Source organism: Mercenaria mercenaria, chromosome 14 (genome assembly GCF_021730395.1).
Source record: "Mercenaria mercenaria strain notata chromosome 14, MADL_Memer_1, whole genome shotgun sequence".
NCBI lineage: Eukaryota > Metazoa > Mollusca > Bivalvia > Venerida > Veneridae > Mercenaria > Mercenaria mercenaria.
The window spans coordinates 18244573-18265009 of record NC_069374.1 but is presented as its reverse complement, the minus strand read 5'-3'; the positions used below and the strand labels follow the sequence as shown (position 1 = coordinate 18265009).

At 35.3% G+C, this 20437-nt stretch overlaps 1 protein-coding gene across 1 annotated transcript; it reads left to right on the top strand.

The window, feature by feature from the left end:
• Window positions 1-1404: 1404 nt before the first annotated feature.
• LOC128548124 (uncharacterized) lies at window positions 1405-8360 on the top strand. Its single transcript, XM_053522521.1, has 4 exons — window positions 1405-1605; window positions 1887-1936; window positions 5120-5316; window positions 6762-8360. Exons 1-4 carry the CDS (start codon window positions 1405-1407, stop codon window positions 7394-7396), a joined length of 1083 nt encoding a protein of 360 aa, XP_053378496.1. The 3' UTR covers window positions 7397-8360.
• The last annotated feature ends 12077 nt before the right edge of the window (window positions 8361-20437 follow it).

Genomic DNA, 20437 nt, shown 5'->3' with positions numbered 1-20437 from the left:
ACGACTTTGGACACAAACGGATTTCAACCGAAGTTTGACATTTCTGTCTTGACATGCTAACCAACTTTTTTCAGTATGATAAACAAACCTTTTACTATGCCTCAGACAACTTCTTATTCCAACATGGCTTGCCAGAATGTTTTTTCCGTTTCTACTAGTACTACCAGACCTGGTATGAACAGATTTATATGGAATTTGACTATACATATTTTGTTTAACTAGCATACACCATTCCTGATACACACTATCAATATCGTTCTGGGTCTGTAAACCTTGTTCTACGAGGGGTGATTTATATGTAATGCAACTGTGCTTAAATCTCGGAATCCACGTGCGCTACTGTTGCTAAATCAGGTTTTATTGAAAGGTATATCCTTCGGTTAGCGATGATAGCAAAAAATTATTGAACCAATTTTAACACGATAATTTTGAATTAGGTGTAGTCGTAACACTGCATGCAGGCGCGTCGCGAGGTGTATGACATTGGGGCGACGGGAGACATTAATGGGGATGGGTATGTGAGGGGTGTCCCCTCCCAGGCAGTGAGAAAAGTTACGAAATTTGCATCAGAAATAATCCGATTTCCTTGTTTTTAGAGACCATGTAAACATTTTTATCATGGAGGCGTTTACTTCGAAATAAAGTGTTTACTGAAATTAATTCTAAAATTAGTTCAATGGAATTTTGAGTGTCTGCCGAAATCAGATGTTCTAATCCTGTTATTTTGAGTTGAACTGTTCTTGTGTCAATACCGTTTAGGAGACTTTTGAACGCTTTGAAAATTATTCCCTGATTAGAATTAACTATTTCTGATTCATGACAGATGATCTGTTGATATATTAAATTCATTTTTAAAACTTATAGTAATTACTTATTAGCATCGGATTTGGAAACAGCTTTTACAGCTTTTGTCGGCGCTTAACTTGTATTGAGCAAAACTTCACTCTTTACGTTCAAGTATAACCAGCTATTTGAAAAGAAAACTTTCTATTTCTTAATTGACGTGTCGCCGCCCCTATGTAGACTTTCACACTCAGTAACCTTTTATATTCAATTTAAAAAAAGTTATTTCATTGGCGGCTTCTTGTTGATTCCCACCGTTTCGCACCTCTAACTTCGAGCGTTGGAAGATACTGAAAAAAAATCTGAATATTTTCAAAATTATTGAATCGCCGTATTGCCGCTCCAGGCCGAAATATTGGGGCGGCCGTCGCCGCCCCTGCCGCCCCACTCGCGACGCCTCTGTGCATGTAAAATGGTTGGAACACGTTCTGAAAAGTGGCATGAAATTCGAGGGTATATCAAAGCTAGGAAGATTTTAGGAATAAGTGGCCGTAACATTTCAATGATATTTGTGACATATATGGGCATAATGAAGTATCGTATAGCACAGTTACCAGGTGGATGTCTCGTTTCAAATCTGGAAACGAACAGTTACAAGACCTCCCAAAGTGTGGACGACTGAAATCAGTCACGACTAGGCAAGGTGTTATGAAAATCAAGGAATTAATTGAGAAAGATGCTAGACTGACATTGCGCGAATTAGCCCATAGATCAGGGATATCAGCTGCACGAGTTCACTTTATTCTGCGCAAAATATTGAAAGTAAATAAAATATGTGCACGTTGGATATCCCATTTATTAACAGCTGAACAAAAACGAGACCGTGTTAAAAAGGCTTAACGTTACTTAAGCTGTACCCGAAATTTGACAGTAAAACCTTTTCTAATTTAATAGCTGGTGATGAAACGTGGGTGCACTTTTTTTAACCTAAACAGAAATGTTCCAATCGTGTATTGGCTTCAAAGCATTCCAGGAGACCTGTAATTTTCAAGAGAACAGCAACTGTGAGGAAAGTTTTATACTGTATTTTCTTTTCCGTTCAGGGACCTTCCATCCAAGTTGCTGTTCCAAAAGGAAAAAGTGTGACTGCCAAGTACTGTACTAAATTAATGTAGTTTTGAGGAAAATGAAAAATTATTTTAAGAAACGTCGACTTAAAAGCGGCATAAAGCACGTATCTCTTCTCCATGATAATGCTTCTTCTCATAAGGCTAACATTACGACTGAATATTTGGACAAACATAAAGTACGTGTCTGGGATCACCCAGCCTATTCTCCAGCTCTGGCACCCTGTGATTACTTTCTTTTTCCGCGACTTAAATCTGTGCTTTCTGGAAAACGTTATGGCTCACGTAGTTAATTGGGCTCAGCAATAAGTCAATGCCTTCAAGCCATACTTATTGATGACTATAAAAAGTGCCTTCAGAATTGGATTAAAAGACTGAAACTTTGTGTCAATGCTAAAGGAGAGTACTTCGCAGATTGCATTTATTTAAAATGTGTAAAATGCGGGAAATAAAATGTTGCAGCCTGAGTTGCATTACTTATGAATCACCCCTCGTAATCTATCAATGGTATGATTAATTTTTAACACCTGTATAAAAGAGTTCGGAATTTTTTTGTAAGATCAAATTTAATGAGTAATATAATCTGATGTAAATAAATATGCAAAACTTCTCAGTTTTTTTAATGGATCCATGATCTCAAAGTTCAAGGCATATAACAATAGTGTGTCCAAGTACTGGGCATTTACAAACTAATTAGTAAAATCAGATATTATTAACATGATCCATTAGAGGCACGGAACACATAGCACAGTTGACCATGTTCATGAGAGATAACGAATTATGCAACGTTTTTTACAATTCTAAGTACTGTTTTAAGCGGACCTTGTACCGTGAACTGACCTCATGAGTCCATAAGACGAGAAGAGGCTAATACGTCACAATTTACACAATTAGACAGATTAACTTGTAAAATAAGTACAGAAAAATGACACTTGTAGTTAACGGTAACATAAATCGTGTACTTCAAAATGCAAAATATTGCAATAAGTTAAATCAGATTGTTAAAACGTACGAAAATATCTATGAAGCATATTATGTATACAGGCATTTTTTTTATTTGCTTTGATTTCAAATATGATTGTTTGCATGATTATTTTCGAATAGAACGTAAATACCCTTGAAATGAAAAGCATAGAAAGATATAAGTTCATAAAAAAGACATACATTGTATTTTTAAAACTTCCTGTTCAGGAAAACATTTCTCATTGGTTAAATATTAGCTACATGCTTTTCTATTTACTTAACAGTCTCTTTTACATTTGCTGACGAGTATGTTTTTATAGAAAAAAATGTTATAAATTATCCTTTTCATGATATATGAATACGTATAGATAGGTCTAACATTTCTTATAAAGATGAAATACTGATATAAATTTTATGTACAAGTATTGCATTACATTAAATTTGTTGTCACATCTGTATATAATGGTATATACTTATTAAATTCACCATTTATGTAACAAGGTTATGCAAAATCTCTTTATTATCATTCATGAAATAAATATTAATTATTTTTCATTCTTAATATATAATGAGGTTGTAGTAGGAACTTTTTGAATTTTGGAGATATATAAACACACTTTTTCTACTTTTTACAAAAAAGATTCTTTCGTATCGAAATTTTAATATTCTTAAAAAAAAAAGATGTAAACCAAACTTGTTACGAGAGAGCTGGGTCAAGGGTTACAAGGCTAGCAGCGTGTTCAAGAGTGAATAATTTATCAATTTTTCTTTTATCATGAAACCGTTTTATAAATATATAAATGATATAAAATAAAGTGTACTTGTATCACATTCACTGAATACAATAAAGATAAACACTGATTTCAATATTAATTACAAACTTGTCTGTTGTGATTTATTTTGACCAGAAGAGTTTTCAACCTATTACTCCATTTGAAAAAAAAATTAGAATGTCTTATTATGTGCTGCTTGTTTATGAATGATAGGATGCATTAGATAGGCTATATACCAATAAAAGAAATTGTTCTGTTTCATATAAAATTCAGCTACTTCAGATCAATTTTGATACAGCTTTTAGATTTTCACTCCGTCTTAGACCTATTTTCCACAAGATATCCATACATTTGCTTCAAGAAAACGAACAGAAAAAGGGGTGTTGGATTGTATGCAGTGAAATGCAAGTCAACTGAAGTTAGGTACCCTCATACTGCCGCATTTCAGAAAGCGGTCCGGAGAGTAAACACCCTACTTTCGTTTTCACGTAAACAACACGAAAACATGCGAATATAAGCATGAAAAGTGTCTTATTTTATGTAAAATTCATTCCACCAGCGAAATAATGCACATCTGGCCTCCGGTTTACGCGCAAATGCGCGAAAAATGGAAAAATAGGATTTATTTATTATGGACTTATTTCGACTACACCACGGAAGCACATTTTTGACCGAATTACTGTCATTTTACATATACAATTATTGACCCTTGAGCCATTGGATATGATGTGATATTCACCGGAAGATGGCAATATTGACCGAGGCGATATCCCTCTTCCGGTGAATATCACATCATATCCAATGGCTCAAGAGTCAGTAATTGTTTTATTATATGGGTCCAGGTTTATGAATTAGTAACACATATTTTGCAACATATTTAAACTTTTGAAAGTAACAATAACTGTGTGAAAACTTATTAAAGATTAATTAAATGAAGACACTTGAAATTCCTGGAATCATTCAATGTGTATACATATTCTATTCGCTGAAATATATTGCAGTTGATTTAATCTGAGCGTTTTGGTCAGTTATCATTGGCTGGAGTAACACCTGTAGCTGATTTTCCCCACTGTTCATATTGTAACTAGAGCTACATGTCAGTTCAACTTCAATTCTATTTTTAGAAAGTAATGTTTAATGGGGAAAACCTGAAAATTATTTTGAAAGATGATGAGTGGTTTCGGCAAATGAAATTCAGGTTATTTTTAGAACATATAATAAAAATCGATATAGTATAATTTATTACAATGTATCTTTTTGTACGCTTTTACTTTTTTTGTATGGGATGGTCCGTACTAAATTATTATTTATATACCCTCTTTGTACAATAAAACATACCTGTACACAAATTGTTCAAAGTAGCAATATATCATACTGAACCTGTTATCGTAAATACTTCAATGAACTGAAACCATATAAAACTAGCCGTGCTGTTAACCGGCACGCAATATTAGAATAACATGTCGAGCGAAGCAATGCACAGTTATGGTTAGTAGCTGTTCTGTTGAACTCTTTCTGTATACAGCGTTTTTCTGCTGCATGTTCTGAAGATGGTACGTGTTGTAACAAATTTGAATGTGAATACAATGTACTGCTGAAACTGATTCAACTGGAGGAGAAAACTGCCGAACAGGAAAATAAAATTGAATCATTAACAGAAGAACTGAAAGGTTTGAATATTATAAAAAAAGTTTTATTTGTATCGTTCGAAGTACAGTGGAAAATATATAATATTAAGTAAAAATTATTCGTTAACTTTTATGAGCAATGTTTTGTTTTATTAACTATTATTGTAAAACTACATTTTTTTTTATTTCTGTTTCAAAACGATGTTTCACACGTGCATTCCGTTTATTATTTTGCAGTATTATGATTATACTGAACAGCAAAAGAAACTATCAAGATTTATAACTGGGATATTATAAAAACTTAAATTTATAAATTTGAATTTTTGTTTAATACCACATTACACTTGAAGAACTTCGCGTGTTAAATTAAAAAAAATCGACCAACCATGAAGTCAATAGTCCCACACTAGTCATTATGCACGAAATTTCGTCTATATCTGCTGCGCGTCAGTTGCATTGCAACATCTCAATTTCGCGCTCGCGCTAACTTTTATTCAGTCGTGCCATGCAACAAACAATATTTTTTTAAAAACTTTTTAATGTTTTTCGAGTGTGGTAATCATCAATGTTTTCAATGAAAATACGATTTCACAAAGAAAGAGGTTAATTATACGCGTACGTGAAGTTCGTTCAAACCGGCTATTGTGGGACTACTGACTTCACGATTGATCGATTTTTAAATTTAACACGTGAAGTTCTTCAAGTGTAATGTAGTATAAAGAAAACAAGTCAAATTTACAAATCTAAGTTTATTATAAAAAACACCCCAGTTATACATCTGGATAGTTTCTTTTGGTGTTCAGTATATATGCGTTTGCTAAAAATTAAGAAAAATGTTCTCTTATTGCCAACGCATGACTTGCAATCTAAATACTTTGACAACATTTGAGTGTATGAAATTGGACCGACATTTACGTCTTTTGAAGTGCTTTGAAATCAGTATTATTTATGGTGTTTTGTTGATTTTGCGCTTTCGTTAATCCACAAAATAAAGTCCAAATGAAAAAAAAACCTAGATCTATGCTTTTTTATTCTTAGAATACAGAATCAACGAATATGTCTCTCGAATCTAGGCTTTTTCTGAAACCACAAAGTTTAAAATTCATTCCTACGAATTTAAATGATTTCACACTTAACATCTGAAAACTTATAGTTAAATAGTTAAATAGTCCGTTCATCGCTTACTATAGTCATGGAAGGTCACATCGTGTCAGTAAATTTCGGTAAATAGCTTCACTTAGCTTATGTTTTCTGTTTTTTATATGCATCGCCTTTGAATGCAAGTAAGTCACACAGGTTATTTGAAATAATTGTTACGAAAAAGTGTTTGAATTTGAAGATTTGCATACATTTTACAACTGAAAAGTGTCCGTTAATGTATATCTAATTTAAAACCATGTTCCGTCATTCTAAATAATCTAACAGTACAAATATTTGATTGACAGATTCAAAGACATCGATGATAATTATAACCGCTCTAATTGTAGGTGCAAAAGACACAATAGCCGAACTGAACGAAACAATCTTAACAAACGAAAGATCTACCGATGGTACTACATACATACGCTGGGGTCGAACTGTATGTCCTAGTACAGCATTTCTAGTGTACAATGGATACGTTGCCGGGGCTCACTATAGTCATACCGGAACCGCTGTCGACCCACTGTGCCTACCAAGAGATCCAAATTATGACCAAATCAATGACGGATTTCAAAACTCTGGCAGGTTATATGGAGCGGAATATGAAACAAACACATACAGCGGATGGAGTCACCTTCACGACCATGAAATTCCATGTGCAGTGTGCCGAATACCCCGTAACAACGTCCTCATGGTGCCTGGAAAAAGCGTGTGTCATGAGAATTACATACTGGAATATAAAGGCTACCTAATGTCCGCACACTATGGTCACAATTCACCGTCTGAATTTATATGCGTTGATGATCTGCCAGAAATGTTGGAAGGTGGACAAGGAAATCAAAACGGACAATTATTTTATTTTGTTGAAGGAGTATGTGGCTCACTGCAATGCCCACCATATAAAGACGGCTGGGAGCTTACATGTGCCGTTTGTTCGTTTTCGCCAGGTGCTCAGTCTACAAAGCTTCAGCCGTACATTTGATATAATTTAATATGATTCATAAACAAACACCAGTATTGATTATTCGTTATTCACTGTAGTATACTGTATTCCTTTTTCATTTTTTTTCTCGTGATCATCTTCTAATGTGGCATGAAACACCCCAAAACTAGCATACTAGTCTAAAAATACATATTTAGGCATTCCAAAAAACAAGACTTATTATGCAAATCTAACTAAAAATCCTCTCGCTTTTGACAAATATTTTCTCGGGCTCCGAACATGATAATTATATAATATGATTCAGCTACTTTTCTAATAAGCTAAGTCGCCATATGTTTCGGTGCGATGTTAAACCTAACAAAATAAACTAAATATTCTATTAAGCTAGCTATTTCATCGGTAAGATCCCTATCATTTAAAACAAGAAGCCTTAACATGCGTCATAACACATGGCAGAGTATAACCAGGGTGCTTCGTTTATCTCACATTACAGAAAAGTATTGCAACTTTGCATGCAACCGTTAAATACACTAAAACAGATTTGTTAGTAACAAATGATTTTGGCTTAGATAATATATTACTGATTGTACATTCTTAAGGCAGAGTTTACAATCAGTAAACATTTCATACTTTATATGACAACTTTATGATTGTTCCTGTCCTTAAAATATATACGGCAGATTACGCTCTTAACTTGTCAAAATATGGTAGTTAAGCCAGGAAAATGCCTGTTACTGAGTGAGTTGGATTTTACGGCGAATCAGCACAAAAGATCATATATCGCCGAAAAGAAGTTATATTGAAAACGTAAATTGTAAAGCATCTCTAAAAACATTCATGTAAAATGTATATACATGTAGAGGGTTAAAATATCAGTGACTTGTATTTTGAGTAAAGAAATTGGTCCAATCGCTGAAGTATCTCTGTCTTAGACTATGCTGAATGTCCAGTTTGTGTGCTCTCACCCAAAATGAATATCAAATAAAAATAATTTATCTGTAAAGTTTCTTGTTTTTTACTATATGGGGGCAAGGGACAGTAAATCTGGAAGAAAAAAAATACGTCTGACTGAAATGCCTAAAAATCACATAAAATCAGTTCCTAAAAATATTTGTTTTACTACAGTAACTGTGGATGTGTATCATAGACCCAACTCTATTTCCTGAAATCAGTTTATCAAATAAATACGTTAAACTTGCATCTTCGATGTCTTTTTAAAACTCTCGCTTTGACCTAAATTTTCGGATAAAAATAGACGAAAATGGCTATATTTATACAAGCCTCTCGCAAAGTATTTGCAACTGAATCAGCACTTTCAACACCGTATTGAAAAAGTTTGATGATAGACTAATGTAAAACGCTTAAAAAAGTGTCTCTTAACCGTTTACTTTTTTCAGCACAAAACTGCATATATACAAACACTAAAAACGAGAAACCTTCACTTTCAAAAACACATGACATTTGTAATAAACCTTGAATTCCGGAGCTAGAAAATAAAGCTCATCCACCATGTCATGCATTTCTCATTGTGGATATATGTAAATATAATAATTACATATTACCACTTTTAATCTATTTGAACCTTAAGCATCCCTACCCAATTTATTTAAGAAATCGACCGGGCCATTAATAAGAAACTCTCTCCAAATTATTCTCAAGAACCTTCATACAATCCTTTCTGTTTTAGTGGCTAAATGATTAGGTTGTTTAAAACAAGTCTAGACAAAATATTTATTTCAACATAAAATGTACAATTACATGGCAACTATGATCATATTAATACATACAACAAACAATAAACAATTTAAGAATTAATATAGCCATGTCAGTCAACATTATATGTGAAGGATAACACAAAACAGTTAAAATAAACCCTTATTTCCATTGTGGTTCTTGAGATGTATTGCTGTATGACTTTGGAATATATCATTGAGTGAAAATTAATCCGAGTTGCCGTGAAACATTAAAATAACTAGACTATCTGTCGGAACGTATTGAAACGTACTAAAACATGTTTATAGCACAACTAAAATTTCAAAACACATCGCGGATGTAGACAGGTTGAAAGACCTGCGATTTTTGTGTGACTATTGATAATACAGTAGTCAGCTTTTGTGTTATTACGGAATATAAACTTTAGCCGTTTGTCATATATTTACAAATTGTTTAGCTAACAAAAGGCGTAAGTTTGAATATTAGATTATTTAAACAAAACCAACAAATTTTGACTTGCCTTAATGCCACGCCAAAATTTAGGATGTTATTAATTCTTACAAACTGTATCACAATAACTAACGCATTTACCTTCTCTTCCCGTTGTGAATGTATTGCTTTTGGAAAAAGGCAGTGTTGTGCATTGGTTTCGAAATACGACAGGGCTATATTGAAAAGCTAACGCAGATATGAGGCAAACATTACGCATTATCTCGCCTTCTACAAATTTCTTGCATTCTATTGGTCAATAGACGTCACGTGGAGACAGGATAATTCCATATCCTGCTAATAATTTTCCAATATGAAATTTGATTAAAACAAAATGGTTGCCGCATCGCAGGCGTAATTAAATCAAGTCAGATTCAGCTATAGATATCGTTTCCGAGAATAAATTTAGTGTTTTCTTGCCACTTAACTTAGGCTCGTGAAGTTAGCCGTGAAAAGCGGAAATAGACGAACGATTACTCTGTATGGGAGACACGATCATTGAAATCTTTTTTCAAGTTAAATCATCGTAAAGCAAAAGAATTAACATATTTGTTACTCAGCAATTTGTTGTAGGATCATTTAATCTACGTGCAAAATAAAGGATTTAACAGAAGACGAGATGAAAGCCAAACTTTCAAAACATTTCTGACGTCGTGAAATCTGCTCCGTCAATACACGATCAGTGAAAAATAAAACACTCCATATGTGACTTCATCTTTACAAATGAATTCGACATTTGTGCCATAACTGAAACATGGCTCGGTAGCTCTGTTGACAAGGCGTGCATCGGCGAACTCGTGACCGACGGTTACAAAATGAAACACGTCCCTCGCAGTGGTAGGCGCGGCGGGGGCGTAGCGATCATTCACAAGGTAGCCATACAAGTGAACATTGTCACATCAAGCAAAGACAACGAATTTTCCCAATTTGAGTATATGGATTGCAATGTAGTTGCAGGCGGACACTCCATAGGCCTACGGAAAGCCATTATATACCGGTCACCCCCTTCCAAAGAAAACGGTTTAAACACAAACATTTTCCTAGAGCAAGAATGGCCCAATTTCTTAACTAAACATGCTACATTTGACAAGACCACAATCATTGTAGGGGACCTTAACTTCCATCTTGATTTACCGGAAAATAGTGACACAAAAAAGTTTATAAGCAGTCTAGATGCATGTGGCATGCGTCAACATGTACAAGAACCAACACATGTTGCTGGGCATACGTTGGATGTAGTGATAACCAGAGATAATGATGTCACGGTTTCAAATATCGAGGTCATAGATCCTGGACTCTCCGATTCAAATGGAAAGATGTCACGTGATTATTTTGCTGTGATATATGACGCTAAAGCTTCCAAACCACCCCCAGTACGAAAAACTGTATCGTACAGGAAATTACGTTCGATCCTCATTGACTCATTCCGAGAAGACATACGAAGAATAGATTTCTTTAACACACAGTGCACTCCATCTGATACTGATATCGATGAATTTGTGGAGGAATATTCAAATATGTTAATTTCTATAGTAGACAAACACGCCCCTTTGATTACCAAGACTATTGTGTTAAGACCTTCATGTCCTTGGTATACCGAGCAACTCCACGAAGCAAAACATCAGAAACGAAAATCAGAACGGAAATGGCGTGAAAGTAAACTCACAATCGATCACCAAATTTACCGAACACAGTGTGCTGATGTGAAGAAGATGCTAAAAGAAGCTCGTGTTGAATACTATACAGGCAAGATTGACTCATTTGACAGTGATCAGATTACCAAAAATCTTCTTGGCGATACAAATGAGGTGATTTTACCATCACAATCATCTCCACAGCATCTCGCACAAGATTTCAGTTACTTCTTCATTGGAAAGATAAAAAAAAATCAGAAACAATATAGCATCGCAAACACAATCTGTATCTGATTTAGATGACATAGAAACTGAATACGCAGGTGTCAGTTATGTTGAGTTTACTCAAACCTCAGAAGACGAAGTGATATCAATTATTAAAAAGTCAGCGAACAAATCTTGTGAACTAGATCCTATCCCAACATGGTTATAAAAAGAATGTCTTGACGAACTAACACCAGTGATAACAAAAAATATAAATGTATTTCTAGATGCTGCGTATGTGCCCAAAGCGTTCAAACATTCACGAAAAAGACCTCTTCTGAAAAAGCCAAGCCTAGGTTCTAATGTCCTAAAAAACTATAGACTTGTGTCAAACCTGCCGTTTCTGTCTAAAATCTTAGAAAAAGTGGTAAATCAAACAATCAGGCAGTATCAGGAACCACGGTGCTTTCCTGGATTCGAACATGATTTGTTTGTTTGTTTTGGGTTTAACGCCGTTTTTCAACAGAATTTCAGTCATGTAACGGCGGGCAGTTAACCTAACCAGTGTTCCTGGATTCTGTACCAGTACAAACCTGTTCTCCGCAAGTAACTGCCAACTTCCCCACATGAATTATCAGAGGTGGAGGACGAATGATTTCAGACACGATGTCTTTTATCAAATCACGGAGAACATAGGCCCCGCCCGGGGATCGAACTCGCGACCACTCGATCCGTAGACCGACGCTCTCCCTTCTTAGCTAAGCGGGCGGGCTGATTCGAACATGAGGATAGTGTGTGTAGGAATTTCTATGCACAGCTGCGGCAAATCAGTCACATCAGACAATATACAACCGCAAACGCAACCACATCCCTAATCACCTCTCTTGTTACATCACGTTTGGATTATTGCAACTTTCTATATGGAATTCCAAAACAGTCAATGAACAAACTGCAATATGTCCAAAACACGGCAGCTAGAATCGTAACCAGAACATCCAGATACGACCATATAACGCCTGTGCTGCGTGAACTCCATTGGCTTCCTGTGCAATGTAGGATAGAATACAAAATTATAACACATACATATAAGGCACCCAAAGATCAATCACCAGCTTATGTAGTGAACATGTTAGAAATATATACACCATCGCAGAATAATGCATTAAAACTGGTGGTGCCCAAATGTCGAACAATGCGATTTGGTGACAGGAGCTTTCAGACAGCAGCTGCAAGGTTATGGAATGCCCTCCCATCTGGCACAAGAGAGTGCAAGACCTTGCAAAGTTTCAAAAAAGCGCTAAAGACGCATTATTTCATAGAATTCTTTGGGAACTAATCTCACTGATTACCTGATTAATGATATAGGTTCTTTGCCGGCCAACCAATTACTTTGATTAAGAACTCTAGTGTGACAGAATAATGTTGGCGGTGTTTTTTCTGTGGGATGTATCATGGATGTTAACGTTCTCCGGACCGTTTAGGTAGGAATTGACCCAATCATCCGGGACGGTTTGCATGCTGTGATGCATTTCGCAGACATCATGCCGGTTAATTCTGTCTGTTCAAAATGTAAGATATCTTTTGTTCTATTCTGCTCTAACCTGTGTCTTTGACAGGTCAGTTAATGTTTTACGATATTGTATTTTTGTTTCATGTTTTGATCTGCCTACCTTCAATTTAAAATGCTTGGTATCCTATTACCGTAATGTAATTTTAAGTTCTTCTATAATAGTTCAATTACCATTTTTTATTGAACATTATATAAATGTTTTTATGTAAAGCACTTTTGAACGTATTTTTATATGAAAAGAGTGCTATATAAATGTGGTATATAATAATAATAATAATAATAACAATAAATCTGATGATTATCGAAATGATGGAACATAAAGTTTTCTGTGTTTCAGATCAAAATCAGTTCATAACCTGTATAAATGAGCTTTTGTGTTTTGTGATACAGTCAAAATACATTTCATTGTGCATTTCAAGGCTGGTGTTAATCTACTATAAACAAAACATGATGAACAAACAAATGATTGCAGTATTCGATTCTGCACAGTAAGTAGCTTTGTTAATTTACAAAATGTGTCGATTATAGCATAGCCGTAAAGGGCAATCGGCAAGATAAAATCGCTTCGCTCTCGCCTGATATGGATTTCCTCGACAGCGTATATCCCGTATCCTGTCACCGATGAGGAGTGTAACTAATAATATCTTCTCTTATCACGTTGCAATATATTTTCGCTTGTCATGGGTCCGTAGAGCTCGTCAAAACAAACAAAATGATATACAAAGTTTAAAAACAAATTCAAGACGGAGCATTATGTATACCAGATGAGAAAGTATTGAGTCATCGAAATCCTGTGACTTCATTCATATAATTTTTTTCTGATTTTTTCCACCGAGTTAATATTTCAAGGAACAACATTTATAAAAGCAAACATTGATCGGTTGGAATTTGGTCTGAATGTAGATTAAAGACTATCGACGGAAATCGCACGTTGAGAGCGGCGAAATATTTACTTAAAACTGCACCTCAATTCGCATATATATCGTCTTATATCATTTTTTGCGAAGTGAAAACTTTTTATATTCTGGCATTAACTTTTGAAGGTACGATAATTAAATAAGTGAAATAAAAAAGGTTTGGGTTTACGGTGGAATGTTCGCAAAAAAATAAAAAAACTTTAAAAAATCGTCATACGCAAGTCTGACGGGACACAGAACCCACATCATGACGTGACAGTGTATTTCTATACATATTTTAAGTCGATATTTTGAACTCTGAAGAAGAGAGAAAGAGAGATCGGCCAGACTTGAAACAAATGCAAAGCTGTCATGCATTCCAGTAGGAAAATGATTGTATCATCAATGTATCAGACTGTGAAAGATTTGTATTTTTGTCTCAATATAAACAAGTAGGAAAGTTGCTGCAAAATGCAGCGAAAGGAAATTCCGCGCCAAACAAAGCAGTGTAAGTATTACTGATAGAACAGATGATATAACGATACCGGTATATTTGTTGTAGACCCTAGGCAAACAGTCTGATAGGATAGGGTTTCATGAATGTTGCCTTTGTAGTGTGAGCAGGATTTTCATAGTTGTATTTAGTGACCTAATTATTGACTGATCGTGAATCATATGCGAAATTGACCTCTAGTTTCGGTAAATGGAATGAAATGTTTTGCTTACACAAGGTTGTGCTTCAATTCAGACTGACGTAGTTGTTCATCCGAAATGTCTTAGTTTCAAACTTAGCTCAGATGTTTTCAAGACCATTATGCTGATAAGTGTCTAATCAGGAACGTGGGCTCTATATGATATTTTCAAGTTAAATGATGAGGAAGGACTAAAATGTACAATTAATGAAACACAACAAACATCATTTTATCCCGCCTATGGGTGTGAAACTCCGAATGTAAAAGGAACAAGAAATTATAACTCAAGTGTTATATGTTGACGATCACGTTGCTGTATTTACTTAGAGGGCATTGTTGTTGTTGTTGTTTTCTTCACCTCCTCCTTAGGAGAACAGCTTTTGACTTCGCAGCAATGAATACTGACTAAACAGTTCACTACTATAAATACCTTTACCACAATATACATTCATATACTGATCAACTGGTATTTTGAAAGGACAAACAGTCAATGTTTTGCAATCAGCCACCTGTCAAGAAAGACCATTGTTCTGATATTGCTAGAGGTCAGCCTGTAAGACACTCTACATTGAGATATTAGAGCAAGGATACTTAAATATGCAAGTCATCTAGGTTCAAAGGTGAGTTTTTGCCTTATTTTTAGGTCACATTTATAAAATGTTTGACTATAATTATGCACATCAAACATTAGAAACATAAATACATTGTACTTAACTTAAAAATCTAGAGCTGTAACAGGAGTGACGAGTTATACCCCCAAAATACGGCCATGTCACGGAAGTAAGCCAATGTCAAAGTCAAACTTGTCCTATATTTGATGATGTTACACCTGTGTATCAAATAATGTTTTGAATCTGTCATCCCTGCAAAAAGTTCTACTGTTCTGGGTCAATGTGACCTTGACCTTTGACCTACTGACCTCAAAATTATTAGAGGTCATCTGCTGGAAACGATTTAACTGTTCCGGGGCTTTTTGACCTACTGACCTCACAATCGATAAGGATCATTTTCTGGTTATTATTATTATTATTATATTATTATACCTGATTTATATAGAGCCCTTTTCATGATCAATTTCACGTTCAAAGGCGCTTTACACAGTTCAAATGCAGCCACACAGGGCGCATAATTCATCCTCTACTAGTACAGACACAGAGCAATCTGACCAGAGGGACAGAGTGAGACAAAGCCCCCACGATAGAGAGATCAGAAATCAGATACAGGCTTGTCCGGCTAACTTAGCCTAGCTCGTTGCGAATAGACAGCCTGGTTCTTTAACGTGCCCAGTGTATAGCACTGATACACGCAAGGATTGCCTGGGTTCCTGACCAGTACACCTCTAGTTGGGTGGGAAACACTGAAAAGCGAAAGCGTTTCTTAAAATTCCCGAGTAGCTGCCGGGGATTGAACCCCCGACCTCAGGATTGGAAGGCCAGTGTGCAAACCACTGAGCTATCCGTCCACGACATAGTAATGACCAACCTCTCTGTCAACTTTCATGATCCTAGGCCCAAGCATTCTCAAGTTATAATCCGGAAACCGTTTACCTGTTCCGGGTCCTTCTAACCTTGACTTTTGACCTATTGCCCGCAATGTCGAATCTGACATTTATTTTATGATGTTACACCTGTACACCAAAATTATCTAAACTGGTCAAACCTTTCATGAGTCATTGTCCAGGAACTATGGAAAGCAACGGACCGGCGGACCGACCGACTGACAGTGAGTGAGTGAGTTGGGTTTTACGGCGAATCGACACAAAATGGTCATATATCGCCGAGAAGAAGCCAAATTGCAAACATCAACTGTAAAGCATAAACATTGATGTAAAAATGTAAAGCATACCTAAAAACATCCATGTAAATATGTAAAGAACACTATGAATAATGTAAAATGTATCTAAAAACATCCATGTAAAAATGTAAAGCATATCTAAAAACAGTAATGTAAAAATGTATGTACGTGTGTGTTAAAATATCAGCTGCAAACATAATAATATTGCAAGATGTAAATAAAAATAAGTAGTGTTAGATCTTTTGATATATTCCTATCTGCTTTAAAAACGATAAAATATTTCCGACTGAAACGTTGTCAAATAACTCATTCAAAGATTGAACGTCATAATATGTACTGCGTTGTGTAGCAAAGTCCACACAGTCGATTAAAATATGTTTAATAGTTAGCGGTGTTTGACATGGTACACATTCGGGTTGATCTTCTTTATTCAAAAGATAAGAGTGAGTCAAACGGACATGACCTATTCGACAGCGAGAAAGAACAACTTCCTCCCTGCGAACAGATCTGTTCCCTTGGTGCCATTCCCCTAGAGTAGGTTTGATATCATGAAGTTTATTGAATGAAGCACTGTTCCATGACGATTGCCATTTAGATAAAATGTATTTCTTTATATTGGGCCTAAAATCAGTATGTGGTAATTTCAAATTAGATTGTGATAATAAAAGGGATTTCTTTGCTGCAATCTCAGCATCCTCGTTTCCATGAATACCAACATGACTAGGAATCCAAAAAAATATCATAAACTTTTTTAAAGATAGTTCATGAAGCCTGAGAAGAATATTTTGAATGAATGGATTTTCCATATTTCAGTTATGAATTGACTGTAAAACAGAAAACGAGTCGGAAAAGATAATAAATTTTCTGCACTATTTTTGGATATAAAATTTAGAGCTAAATCAATAGCTTTGGCCTCGGCTGAAAATATTATTGCATTATTTGGCAAACGTAATTTTGATTGATGAAGGAAGCTGACAGCAGCACAGCCAAACTTTGATTCATCTTTTGAACCGTCTGTGCAAATTGCAAAATAGTCCTTGTAAGTTGATTTGATTTCATGATATTTGGACTTGAATATTTCAGGGTTTGTTTCAGACTTTCTAAAGGCAGTTTTCAAATTGAAAAGAACTGTAGGGGTATGAAGGGTCCATGGTGGTGTATCTGGAACTGAATTTTCTTTAATACCACCGAATTTGAAGTCAGTTTCATTCATAGAAGACTGTATGCGAAATCCAAACGGTTTGATTTGTTTTGTTTTTTTCTCATATGAATCGGAGTACTTTGGTTTAAAAATAATTTCATGAGCAGGATTGGATTTGTTGGCAGCCACTCTTAAAGCATATTGCAATGAAAGTTTATCTCGGCATGTGTAAAGAGATGGTTCGTTTGCTTCAGCATATAAACTTTCAACTGGCGATGTTCGGAATGCACCAAGAGAAATACGAAGACCTTGATTATGGATGGTATCTAGCATTTGTAAATAAGATTTTCTTGCGGAACCATAAACAATACAACCGTAATCTAGCTTAGATCTAATTAAAGCCCTATAAAGTCTTAATAAAACCGTGCGATCGGCTCCCCAATCAGTATTTGAAATTCCCTTTAAAAGATTCAATGACTTCAGACATTTGGCTTTCAAGTATTGTATATGCGGCACAAACGAAAGCTTTTTATCAAAGATAACACCAAGAAACTTTGCTTCATCAACAACGGGTATTTTTGTACCATTTAGAAAAAGCTCAGGGTCACAATGATGTTTCCGTAAATGGCAAAAGTGGACACATTGAGTTTTCGAGTGGGAAAATTTAAACCCATTTTCCATGGCCCAAGTTTGGACTTTATTCAAACACTGTTGTAATTGGCGTTCAATCATACGCATATTTTTTGAACGATAACATATCAAAAAATCGTCAACATATAAAGAACAGTCTGTCCCTGGTAACAAACATTTCACAATATTATTACTTTTGATGCTAACAAGTGACAAATAAAATTGAACCTTGTTGAACTCCCTGTTCTTGCTCAAAAGAGTCAGAAAGGGTATCACCAACACGTACTTTAAAACTTCGATCAGATAAAAATTTTGATATAAATGTTGGCAGACGACCTTTTAAACCTATGTCGTTAAGATCGTTTATAATACCATATTTCCATGTAGTGTCATAAGCTTTTTCTAAATCGAAAAATACAGACACTAGATGCTCTTTTTCAATAAATGCATCACGAATAAAATTTTCCAGTCGAACAAGATGATCGGTTGTGCTGCGTTGTTTGCGAAAGCCGCTTTGAAAGTTTTTAATTAAAACCTTGTGATTAGGTACCAAACTAGTCTAGAATTAATCATACGTTCCAGAGTTTTACATAAACAACTAGTAAGAGCTATCGGTCTATAGTTACTTGGGTTCGTGCTATCTTTTCCGGGTTTTTGTATGGGAATAACAATAGCTTCTCTCCAGGAGTCTGGAAAAATACCAGTTTTCCATGTAATATTGTAGATTTCAAGGAGAAGATCTAATGATTCTTGTGGTAAGTGTTTTAAAAGTTGATAATGTATTTGGTCTGGACCAGCTGCAGTATCATGACATTTGTCTAGAGAGTCAATTAACTCTGTGATCGAAAAAGGTTTATTATAATCTTCCTCATTATTTGAATCAAAATTCAGAGGTTTGCTTTCTTTAGTTAATTTAATGTTTTGAAATCTTTGGTCATAATTATGTGAAGAAGAGTTTTTTGACAAAGCTTCACCAAGAGTATTAGCAATGTCTTCTTTGGTAGATGCAGTAATCTGGTCAGATTGTTTAAGATGAGAAACATTTGAAGTTTTTCCTTTCCCACTTATCATTTCCCACACTTTTTTAACCTCCTCCATGACTTTGTTTGTGGGGATATAAAAATAATCAAAGTATAAAACTAAAAATATAAGACACTGTTTATGGATGTTTGTTCCAGACGTACGTACTGTGAAGTTTGGTATTGATTACCGAAAAAGGAAAAGGCATGCCATGCCTACATTAAGATGATAGAGCCTTGTACCTTTAAGGAGTGGTAGTGAGTTACAAACTTAATACATAGAAACAGCGACATAGTAACAGCACCTGCCTATATTCCAAGATTCAAGTTATACTTATTCACCTTGCTGAGACATTGACATTTGATATACCACCCTTGTTCATGCACTCCACACATCGTTTCATCACCAACTGCCTACATCCCAAGTTTGATGTCTACATTGAATGGTAAATAACTTATGACCCGGACACGAAATAAAACGGACACAATTGATCTTTGAGCTCATTTTGTGACCTTGACCTTCGACCTACAGTCCCGGTTTAAGTGCTCTGTATGACTGTACATTGTCTCATCCACACCTAACCACATGCCAGGGTTAAAGTCAATACCTTGTAAGATTATTTAGTTGTGTTCCGGACGAAATATGATGGAAGATAGATTTTGACCTTTGAGCTCAATTTTTGACCTTTGTTGAGGGCCGTTTAAACCGCTCTGTACATTGTCTCATGGCCATTTACCTAAATGCCAAAATTGAGGATGTAGGAGCGATTGTTTTCTAACGTTAAGAATGTTTTCATACTCTGTGAGCTTGAAAAACATTAGTTTCCAAGGCAAACAAGAGAAGAAAGAAACCAGGGGCCGTATTCATAAAGCATCTTAAGTATAAGTTTTGACTTAAGTTGAAGATTTTACTTAAGTTTGTGGTGATTTCAGCTTAAGTCTAAGTAAAAAACTTAAGTCCTATTCATAAAACAGCTTAAACTTAAGATACGTAAGAAATGACTTAAGTCAGAAACCAAATAGCATCGTGAGAACGATTAAAGTGTTGTTTTTCAGATAACCTTAGGACGGCCAGCACATATTTATGCAACCTCGCCAGGTATATGTATGTTTTTGACAACACAGAAAATGACGTCACTTGACCTTCAGCTATTTCCGGAAGTAAATAAAATGAAAGTAGAAATGCTAACCTTGAAAACGAAAGCCGCATTTTGATTCGTAGATAGTCAGGGGTCACGCGCAGGGGTCACCCCGTCTAAATGTATGCGCGTGGAGTTTTTTGTTTTGTTTCATTTTTT